Consider the following 12,013-nt stretch of genomic DNA (forward strand, 5'->3'; position numbering starts at 1 on the left):
TTTATTTTTGTGGAAAACTTGAGATGAAACCATTCTTTAGAAGTCATTTACTATTGTATAATTTTTAAAACAAGCTTTGATTGGTAAACTCAAAAGTGTTCATTTATTCCCATTTCTCCTCAGATAACTTCAAGTGATGTACGAAAAGGTTTGGAGTTCATATTTGTGGAAAGACTTTAAATTGGTGTTAGAACCACTAAACGTCTTCAAATGGTACTATGAGAAAAAAAAAGAAAAACATTTTCATAAATATTTGACTGTAACTGCTGTTTTCTCACTAAAATGATAATCATCTAACCACTTGGTTCAAGGGCACTGCCTTTTCCAGCACTTTCAAGTAGCTGTGACATTACATTGTTATCACAGTCCATCAGCTAACCACCTTTGACCTTGCACATTTGGTCTACAGTTTCTACAAAAATATTTCAAATTTTGTTTTCAAATAATTTGTTGATTAAAGTGATCAACAACCTGAAGAAAATATCACCACTGGTGATTTTTAATTGACAAAGACTTTATATCTTAATGATTTTAGTTTTGTTCCACTTTATTTGGCAAAATTTTCATATGGATTGTACAGACATATGGTTTCCTAGTGAGTGTATGTTAGGACCAAAAGACAAATTAGTATCAGCACATTATACATATTCAGCTTACTAATTATTGGTAATTAGTTTTACATTCATTTATTTCTAACTTGTTCTCCAGCACTTAAATGTTTGGAAGTTTCATTCTAAAATATATACCATAACAAAGTTCCAGTCCATTTTCACCCATGATCATTACATTTTTCATTTGTAAACATCTGAGATTTTTATGAAAATTTAACATTCCCCTATTTTTCTTTAAATTTTATACAAAGCACTTTAATGATAGATGCAACTTAATTTTTCAGTTTCTATTTTTTTAAAAGACCACACATTTACTAATGTTAATATGAAGGTAGTAAATAGCTTACTGATATTTTATGGATGCAGACAATCCATGCACAACCACTTCTTATGATACTAGCTTATATTTCTTTAAATATTGTTAAAAAAGGCAGGTGGGGGTGTAAACCCTGATTTTTTTTTTCTCCCAAGTAAAATCTTAAATGACCACTTTTAGATAATATTTGATTCCTACTGTAAAATTTGGAAAATAATGAATTCTTGTTCGTTTTTATAATCAAGATTTTAGGAAAAGCAAGTACATCTATCTTTATGAAGTTTTGGACAGGTTTTGTGTATCAATATTTTGTACTTTTTAGGGAATATTTTATTTTTTAGTAATTTTTGTCAAATTATAATTTTAAAAGATACAGCAGAGAATATACCATGTTTTTATATAGGTTCACACCTGTACTTAGGAGGGACCCTGTCCATCTATATACTTTTTGTATAAAATTTTAAAATGTTGAAGATCCACAAGGTCATAATAAAATACTTCTATAGCTAGAAAAACATTTACCCTTCCCAGTGCTTTGCACTAAAATATACTGTGAAAGGAAACTAGAAAGACTGTAACTGTTGCTGGAAATGTTCTATATTGAATGTACATGCTCTTGTTGGAAAAATGTACTATATGTGATGGAAATAAACCAGACTTGGAGTTATTTCAGCTAAATGTGCTTCAACAAAGGTGCATTGGTTGAAACTTAAATGTTTTATTATCAAATTTAAATTTATTCAGTGACTATGAGCAGCTACACTTGAATTATATCTTGATAGTTTTATTTTTAAGAATTAGAGTTATAATTTCTCTTTAATTTAAAAACAGATTTACTTTTCCACATATGGAAAACTTGTACTTATAGGTCTAACTTTAATGATTAATAGTGTAATATATTTAGGGAACTAAATGTGTAGGTGGTATTTCATTTATGAACCATCTTCATTAGTTGCACATTATTAAACCTCTATGTTTGACTTTTGCAAGGTGTTATCTTTTATGCATTCCTACACACAAGACATATTCCAAAGATGTTTTACAGACTTAAGTACCTATAACCAGTGAAAAGATAAGAGAATTCCTAAAAAGCTTGGGTTAGCTCTTTGCTACAGCCTTTCATCTGTATGCCAGACTTTTCTTCTCTGCTTTACTTGTTAAGTATTGTATGGAAGAAAGAGAAATAGCCTGATGTTGATGGAGGGGAGCCCAGTTGTTGGAATTTCCTTACTTCACTCACCTGTGTCCACATGTCTTCTCTGTCATAACTCTAGGGCCAGAGCAGGAATTTAGAAGGAGGGACTGAGGGTTCAAGGACTGTCAAAAATATTATGTGGAGCACTGAGAAAAAAATAGTACTTTGTCAGGACTGGTTTACATTAGAGGGCCTAGAGAGATTAGGAATATTTATCATAATAGCCAAACTGACAGATCATGGCAGATACAGAAGTTAGAGGCTAAACTGGGACCAGTGTAGAAAGGTAGAATGAACGGGTAGAAATGATTAGAAATTCTTTGTTCTTCCTTTTCCTTTCTGGTCTTCATTCTTATTTTTTGGTTTTATTTTGGTTCTTGAGCTCTGTCATTTCACGGGCTTAGGGTTGATGCTCTTGAGAAGAAGCCTAGGAAATTTATGCTGGAAGCTTCTTTGCATGTAGACTATATAGAGAAATATTGATAGTGCTTTTTGTTATTGTTGTAGGGAGATAAAAGAACCATCAGAAACTGCTTATAATATATTAAGACCTATCTCTGCCTACAGATAATATCCACCTTTGCTGCTATTTGCTCAAATAAGAATTTTTCTATAGAATTTAATTCATCTTTCTTGCTGAAGATACCATCTTCTCCTAAGTGTGTTGGAAAAGTAGAAACAATAAAAGATATGGCTTGTGCTTTAACTTTTCTACGTTTGGATAGTGTGAGAGCTGGATGAGGTATGGCTGACACTGGGCAGGTATTCATTAGAACATGCAGATGTACTTTGAATGCACAATGACTGTTGGTACATGGCTCTTATTTTTTTCTTTATTCCCTATTTCAAGAGGAAAACTCTCTTGAAGAATATATACATATTCTTGGAGAATATATAAATTACCCATATTTAATTTTTAGCCTGGCTTTGTATATATGAGTTAAGTTTTGTGTTGACACAGCTTGCTTGTACTGTTTAAAAGTACCTTAACATTTTTTTAGGAATATGTGTTATATTGTTTTATGGTCAATAGGCTGTTCTCAGTTTGCTTTAAAGAGCCTGTGGATGGAGTAGCAGGGGGTTTGGTTACTTTGCTGTGGTTTGAGGCTGTGGGTATAGAAAGAGGGGTTTCCCAGTAGGTGCTATGACAACTAGGTATGGAGATGGAGAGGCAGTAAGTGGATAATCATTTCCTGTTAGAAGCTGCAAAAACTCTCAAGTAGCATGACCACTGAAGATGAGAGAGAAATGCTTCTAAAACTTTGGGAATGAGGTTTCCAGGTTTCCTGCAGGGCCTATGGAAGTATTTCAGATCCTTAGTTAGGAATTTTACTTTTCTAACGGAATCTGTAGATTATGAGAATTATGATAACTGTGGTTCTCATAGTTGATCTGAAGCCACACTTTAAGATATGTGCAGCATGCTGTTGGCTATGCTGAGAGACAGTATCCTCTGTACTCTGTGCTATTCTTTTCCTCTCCTCTGGTTTTAAGAGCTGATAGAAACCTCGGGATTGAAAAGGAGTAAGGAATAGCAATCTAAGGACTGCTATTAGTTGTTTGGTTTCTAAGTCATCAGGCACATGATAGAATTCAGAATAAAACACGTTTCACTTAAACTCAGAATTATTTTGGCTTTTCTAACTTTCCAAATTTATTTTTCTTTTCTTATAATTTGTTTCTGTAGCCTTTTCCTTTGACTCATGTTCTGCGCTTCCAGCTCTTATCTTTCCTATTTTCTCTTCTGGTTAACAGAGATCTTAGTACGAAGATAGCTAAAATGTTTTTTGAGAAGGTGAGAGGGTGAGAAGTCAGCTCATTTCTTCCTGGATCTTAATGTTCTACATTCTATTTGTCAGCTCTGTTATTTATTTTTAGGCTTCTTCCTCTGCATATATTCACTATTCACTACCGCACCACAAATGGGGGAACATAGGTTAGGTGCACCTGGTTGGGAAAATGCCCAAAGTTGGAGGTTTTGCTGTTTGTGCCCCCTCAGCAGAATTAATTTGCTTGGTTGTGTATTTTTGAAGTCAGGGACTATGTCTTGATAATTTTATTTAGTGCCTAGCACATTTTAATGTATACCCAGGCACTTTAAATAAATGTTTGATAATAAAGTAAGTAGTAGCTTTTTCCATCTCAAAACTGCTGTCATATACTTTGAGACTCTGAGTCTTAATTTCATGAACTTCTATTATCTCAATATTGATAGATTTCACTTATTTTAGAAAATGCCACCAGTGCTAAAATGAGAGTTTATGATAATAAAGAGAATTCTTAGTATTAGCTAGTAATAATGAACGTTCATGGAGTGCTTACTGTATGCCAAGCACTTTGCTAATCCTTTGCATGGTGCCCCTAATGCACCAACAACTCTCTGAAGTAAGAACTGTTACTTCATTTCCCCCATTTTATATAACAGGAAATGGAAACTTAGAGAAGTTCAGTGATTTACTCAAGTTCACATAGGTAGTATATTACAGAATTGAGACCTGACACTAGGTCTGACTGCAAAGCATGTGCCCTTGATCAGTACACCTGACATTTGCATATTTTACCACTCGCAAAGCACATTCACTACATTACCTTATTGGCAGCTTAGTGGAATGCTTTGGAGCCAGATTAGCTGGTGAAATTTCTGGATCCACAAATTATTTCCTGTGTGACATTGTGCAAGTTAATTAAATATTTTGTGCCCTAGTTACCTCACCTATAAAATGGGGATCCCAATATTTCTTAACCTCGTAAGTTCTGAGGATAAAATGAAAAACATTTACATTACTCAGAATAGTGTTTGGCATGTTACAATTACTATAAGTTATCAAAATGTGTAATTTTTAAATTACCTCTTAAATTTAGAAAAATGCATTAGAAGAGAAAACTATTGCTATATATATTTTAACTGCTGTTTTTGTATTTAATTGAGACAATGAAGATAACCAACTATATCATTTTCTATCAGTTCTATTCTAATTAGATAGTACTAGTTTATCATTCTTACTCATAAGTTTTTCATTTATCTTGCAGAGGGTATTAGGTAGTTGTAAGCACATTCATTGTAAGTTTTGCTTTGTTTTTATGGTTACTCCCCAGAGTAACCCATCTGTCTTAAAATTCTTTTTAGTATGTGTCCTATCACACAAATATTTTATTTTTGGTCATGTGTAAAATATTGACATGGAGTAAATATTAATGTAGCTGAAATATTTCTGTAAAACAAAAGTAAGTATGGAGTACTATTTGAGGGAAAATTTTTTCAATTATGGAAAGAGTGGATTCTTCAGGAGAGCATGATTTAGGCTAAGTCAGGAGTTTCTTTGGTGAGTGTGTCATGAAAAGATAAGAAATGGTACTTTTTAACAGTCTTGCCAGTGATAGTCATTAGTGGCAGTACTCCAAATTTCAGCTGAGGCCCAAGTACTGTTAAATTATCTGCTGAAAGGGTTTTACCCACACACCTGACTGTTGTTGATCTTCCTTTTTTTTTTAAAAACCCTCTCCTGAGGATATGTTTTTTAGAGAGAGGAATGGACAGAGAGAGACAGAGAGAGACATCGATGAGAGAAACATCGATCAGTTGCCTCCTGTATGCACCCTGAGTGGGGATCGAACCTGCAACCTAGATATGTGTACCCTGACTGGGAATGGAACCCATGGCCCTTTGGTGCACAAAACAATACTCCAACAAACTGAACCACCCGGGCAGGGCTGATCTTGCTTTTTTAACATAAGATGATTTTAGAAATTTTAGTGTTTAGGGACTGGTATAATTTGCAACACCAGAGAACCTTGTCTCTAGGTTTGGATGAACCTTCATATCCTGAACTTCAGATCAAGTGCTGGGGTTTCAACACCTGGGTTGTGTGGCTTCTTAATAATTCTAATACTCAACTACTTGTGTCAGATGTCTGGAGCATACTTCTTGCACACAAAATATAATGTGTAAGCAAAAGAATGATGTGGTTAAAAAAATAGCAAAACCAAAATAAACAAAATGCCCCCACTTGGAATACTTGAGTAATAATAACTTGCAATGTATTTGAGTGCCCTGCTCTATATAATCTGGTAACATGTTCAATACAAGAGTGTGTAATGATGATATTCAGAGAAATTATTACATTAAATGAACCTTAAGAGCACAGAATCTATTACAAATCAGGTTTTGAATATTGGCTTTTTAATCCCCTTATCTGGGATTATTCTGAAAGTAAATTAGCTCTGAGAAGTGGAACTGTGACTGTAGTCAAACTTTCATTCTAAGCTGTGCAAAGTATTTTTTAAAAAAGCTGAGACTCTTGGGTGCTTTGGTAGACCTGAACCCCAAAGTACCTGCTAGTTGTGACTGGTAGCTTTTATTTTAGATGGGAACAAAAAGCAAGGAATGCTTTTCTCTTAAGAAAAAAATAGGGAAGCACTAGGAATATTGTGTGCTCAAGTGACTGAATTATATGGAAAAAAATTAACTTAGGGAAAGGATTTTGATGTAGTTCCTTTGAATTTTTGAGAGACAATTTGTTAAGGTTGTTTTATATAAGCTTCTGTAGGAGAGTGGTCATGTCATTTTCGTGCCTTTTGATTATTACATGTCTATTGAATTTCAAGCAGTAAACTAGAGCTAAGTAGCACTATTAGTATCTTTAAACTACAGATGCTACAAGATGGAAGTAAACCCCACAGTGCTTGGATCACCAGCCACCACTCAATTTGCCATGTCTTCTAATTGTAGGTGTGTGGCTGCATATGCACCCATATATACAAATACTGGGCTATGATTTTTTTCTTTTTTTGTTGCAAACACAGAGTTTTGCTTGGTCTATAGCTAGTAAGGAGGGTATTTTTGTTTTTCTGTTTTTTAAATATGTCTTTATTGATTTCAGAGAGAGGAGGGGGGGGGGAGAGAGAGAGAAACATCAATGATGAGAGAGTCATTGATCAGCTGCCTCCTGCACGCCCCCGACTGGGGATCAAGCTTGCAACGTGGGCATGCTCCCTGGTCAGGAGTCGAACCTTGATCTCCTGGATCCTAGGTCGATGTCAACTGCTAAGTCACGACAGCCGGGCAAGGAGGGTTTATTGGAAGGCTTCTGTGGGGAAATAAGGGAGATAGAAGTGGCCAGCCCTTATAGGAATTTAGAAGTATATGTACAATTTTGCTTCATCATGTAGATTTCATAGAGACTGGAAAAAAAAAATCAATGTGATTCTAGTGATTGGGTGTTGCCCTTTTAGTAGGGAAAGTATTGCTTCTCTGCTGCTGTTAGCCTTTTTCAGACTCTGCTTTTATTTTTCTTAAAAAAAAGAATTACCCCATTTTGTGTCGTCTCTGTATGGTTATTACTGCCTCATTACTTCTGCTGCATACCTTCTCTGTCTTTCAGCTACTTTCCCTCTCCATATAACTCGAGTTCAGACTCCTATAAGAGAAAGTGTGATTGGTTCAGTTAGGCTGGGCAAATCTTCTGTGCCAGGCCTCTTCACAGACTGCTGGTCATAGGCTGTTCTTCATTGATTGGCTGCTCTTGGGACAGGTTCTCTCTGTTGGTCCTACCATTGGTGATCATGGTGGCAGAGTTAGTGGAGTAAAACATGGCCCTGGACCCAATAAAAGGAATCTTTCAATGGGAATCTTTTACAAGAGGGATCTGGATAGTCCTAGAATGTAATAATCTTTCTAGTACATGGCTCTTCCATTTTAATGGTGATAGAATTAAAGGTAACCTGTGGGCTGGGCTTTTATGTCAGTGTGTCACCAATAATCCTTTGCATGCTGAGAAAATAGGAAGTTTTCTGATCAGCATCTGCAGTTCCTTTCCTGAACTGCCTGATGCAGTTTCCATCTTTGGCTTTGCAGATTGACGGACAGCCTGAAGTTTTCACTGAGAAAGAGCCATTACCTTTCCTCTAACAGCATTTTAGGCCATTATGCCAGTTGCTGCTATTTTCCAGACACCCATAATTATGATGCACAGTTTGAGTTAGTGATTTAGTGAATCCTTAAAATACTGCTTCTGCTTTTCTACTTGTATTTTCCATATTTAGGCTCACTCTGCAATAGCTACTTTATATCCTCTCATTTATTCCTTCAGCAACAGACACTACTGAGTGACCATCAGGTACTTGGCACTATCCCATTCTTTTGGGGAAACAGAATCATACAGTGGTTAAAGTGTGGCTCTTTAAGAATCTACAGACCCTAGTTCAAGTTCTGGCTCCTTACTATCTGTGTAGTTTGGGCAAGTAACTTAATTTTTCTAAGATTTACTTTTCTTGTCTGTAAAATGATATTAGAAACTACCTTATAGGTAGGTTTGTTGTGGGAATTTATTAAAGTTTAATATATTGTATATAATATACTTATCACAATGCCTGGCTCAAGTAAGAGCTCAATAAATATGTATTACTGTTGTAGTGATCACTGAAATTGTTATCAATTTGATGCTGAAATACTTTCTAGCACTTAGTTTCAGGTTATCTTGCTTTGCCATTTGATGTTCGTTGCCTTTTTGTTGGCATTAATCCAACCGTTTAATGAAAAGTCAAATGTAACATTTGTGATAAAGCCAAGATATACACAAACTTATTAAGTTAAAACATTATTTTATGGGTTTTCAATATGTTGACATTTTTTTTTGCAGCACCTTTGGCTAATTGTTGAAGGATTTGTTGAACTTTTTGATATAATTTTGCTTCTTTGTGATTAATGTCTTATAGAACAAAGAACAAAGTATAGTTTTGGGTAATGAAACTCAGAGTACTGTTTGGGCTTTTTTTTTTTTAGAAAAACAACAACAGTAGGCTATGGGTACATGAACATATTCTCAGTTTACAAGCAAGAATTGTATCTTATCATTGTATCACCAGTGCCTCACAGCGTACCTGGCATGGAACAGGTGCTAAGAGCATGTTGGAAGAAAAGAAGGCAGGAACATTAACATCAGCTATCTTTGGGCTTATCATTAGTTCACAATATGTCTTTGCTTTTCAGCTTCTTTTCCCAGTACCTCGCCATCTGATATACAGGGTGTCCCAAAAAAAAATGTATACACCCTTTAACAGCTGATAGCTCAATTTTGAAAATGAAGTGTATTTTAATAAGCACTACCTTTATAATTACTCAAAGTGTGTGTATACATTTTTGGGGGCACCCTATATATAGCTTCTCTACCTGCAAGCTCCTTTTTGCTTCTGTTACTAATGGCTTCTGTTACCTGCCTTCTGTGCCTGAGTGTCCTTATTTATGCCATTGCTACTAAGTAATGGTGACAGATTCAAACTCATGGGAGTAATGTATTGACTGTATGCCCTGATAAGTAATCCATAATCAACTACACACTGTATGGATGTACACTTAGTGATTTTTTTTTTTATAATCTTTTTAAGATTTGTGTAATCTTAAATTGGAATTGGTTAGTTATTTCATTTATCCAATTCTCACATTGCAAACTTCAAAACTTTTACACTGTCCTCAAAGCCTCTAACCCTGTTTTTACATCCTTGATAAGAGGCAACCTTGCCTATGATATGGCAAAAGGTAGAGGACATTTCTTTGTCCCTTTCGCATCACAGATTTTTTTTGGTCTTCTGTTCCTCCTTTGGTTCTTTGGAGGAAGAAGTGTTCTTCTTTCCCAAGTCCAACACTTCTACCCTTGTCAGTCTCCTTCCATGAACCTTTCTCCAACTACCCTTCTTTCTTTCCCCCTTCCCATCTTCTGTCTCCCTTTCCACAAGCTTTTCCACCTCAGTCTATAAACTGCTCAAATTCCTTTTAGCCAAAAAAGTAAATTTCCCCTTCATGCTATCTTCAGTCCAGCTGCTGCTGTCAAACTTCCATGTGCTCTCGTACGACTCTGTTTTAGCACTAATTTCACTGTAACTGTAATTGTCTGTTTCCTTCTCTATTAGACAATAAACTCCGAGGAAATGTGTGTCTTGATCACCATTGATTCCCCCGGGTCTAGGATAGTTTCCGGTACATAGGAGGCACTCAGTAAATATTTGTTGAATGAATGAAAAAATAGAGAGCCTTGTCTAGCCATTCACTTGTGAACCATCTGCAGTTGTTTTCTGCCCCTACGTTTGTATTGAAAGTTTGTTTGAAGGGCATCGATGACCACATACATGCTCAATTTGATGGCTTCTTGCTTTTCATCGCGATTGACCTTTCTACAATCATTAATGCTTACAAATTTACCTTTCCCAGGTTTTCATGGTCACTTACAACTGGCTCTCCTTGGGCCAGTCGTTCAGCATAGTATTACATCCAAAAGAAACAGACAGGCTCAAAAATCTCTGGAAAATAATGAACCACTTTACTATTTACAGGAATTGTCTAAGGATGTCGAAAGGTACAACTACATAAAAGTTAAGCAAACTTTATATAAGTTCTCTTTATTCATCTATCTTCCCAAATCCTCATACAGCTTGGCAGCTTCCTCCAGTCTCTCTTCTGCAACATTTTCCCCCAAACCTGTAAATTTTCTACCAAAAACCCCTTGTCCACTTTTCCCATCTTCTGAATCTGTTATTTTCTTCTAAGAGTAACTCTTTCCAGTTTAAATCATTTTAGCTTCTTGGCTTCTTGCAGGGTTTTTTTGTTGGTTTTTTTTCAACCCATTATCCTGCTCAGCATTCCAAAAGTCCGGGAATATTCTCTTGATTCATCTGGTTTGCCCTTACCAACTTTCTTTGTATGATTTAAATCAGTCTTAAAGCCTTATATGAGACACTGTCTCCTCCAGTGTGTATTTCCTGAACTACTGGATTTGGCTGGGTTTCCCCCTAGTGTGTTTCTAGAGTGCCCCATCTATAACTATATTGAAGTGATCTATTTATGTCCCTCCCCTAGGTTATAGCTCTTCTCTTTTACTTATATACCTAGTATCTAGCATCATACCTGGAATGTGGTGGATGCTGATAAATGTTTATTGAACTGATGCTCCTTCCTCTCTTGCCACTGGCTTTTATTTTGTTACTAGAGTTTTAAATAAGAACCAAAGTTTTCTTAGTTCCTTTTTTTATTTTATTCATCCACTCCCAGAGCATCACTTAACACTTCTGTGAAGATACTCTGGAACTATTTTCTAGTCTGCTATTCTTCTGATTATAAGACCTTTTTAAAAAAATAAGACCATTTGTTTTTAAAGTTGCATGCCAGACATCTCCACATGGATATTTCTCTAGTATCCTAAATGCAACAGAAACTTGGTAAAACAAACTTACTATTTTCTCTTTAAAGTTGTTCCTCCTTTATGTGTATCTTGTTTCAATTATTCACATTTCTACCCTCCCACTTACCAAGGCTAACTAGAATCCTAGGAAATACTTTGACTTCTTTCTCTCTCTTACACTTTTTTTTTTTTTTTTAAATATGACTTTATTGATTTCAGAGACAGGAAGGGATAGGGAGAGAGATAGAAACATCAGTGATGAGAGAGTCATTGATCAGCTGTCTCCTGCACGCTCCCTACTGGGGATCAAGCCTACAACCCAGGCATGTGCCCTGACGGGGAATCGAACCATGACCTCCTGGATCATAGGTCGATGCTCAGCTGCTGAGCTACGCCTGGCAGGGCATCTCTTACACTCTTTTACCTAGTCAGCGATCAGTGCCTGTCCATCCTGCCTTTGAATGTTTTTACATTTAGTTCCTCCTTGCCATCTCCACTTTTAGCAGTTTAGTTTGAACTCTTATCTCTTTCCTACACTACTGCAATAGGCTCTTTACTGACCTCCTTTCTAATCTGTTGTCCAAGCTGCTGTCAGAACTATCTTCCTAAAACAGATCTCTTGCTACTGTATGTTCATTGCTTTTGTTCATCACTTGACTAACTTACTCATTCTCAGGTCTCAGCTTAAATGTCACTTCTAAATAAAGATGAACTAAAGTAT

General features: G+C 35.9%; 1 protein-coding gene across 3 annotated transcripts in view; it reads left to right on the top strand.

Annotated features, from left to right (window-relative positions):
• ZNF800 (zinc finger protein 800) overlaps positions 1-12,013 on the top strand; it is a 45,172-nt gene that overhangs the window by 20,335 nt on the left and 12,824 nt on the right. Inside the window, exon 6 of one of the 3 annotated variants that reach the window (XM_087821039.1) lies at positions 124-8,908. The exons of the other annotated variants lie outside the window; for them this stretch is intronic. Coding sequence (XP_087677165.1) covers position 124 — 1 coding nt within the window. The 3' untranslated portion in view covers positions 125-8,908. Of the gene's footprint in view, positions 1-123; positions 8,909-12,013 lie in introns of those variants that run through there. 3 annotated transcript variants of the gene reach the window in all.

The sequence above is a fragment of the Miniopterus natalensis genome, chromosome 10 (assembly GCF_054644295.1).
Source record: "Miniopterus natalensis isolate mMinNat1 chromosome 10, mMinNat1.hap1, whole genome shotgun sequence".
NCBI classification, from domain to species: Eukaryota; Metazoa; Chordata; class Mammalia; order Chiroptera; family Miniopteridae; genus Miniopterus; species Miniopterus natalensis.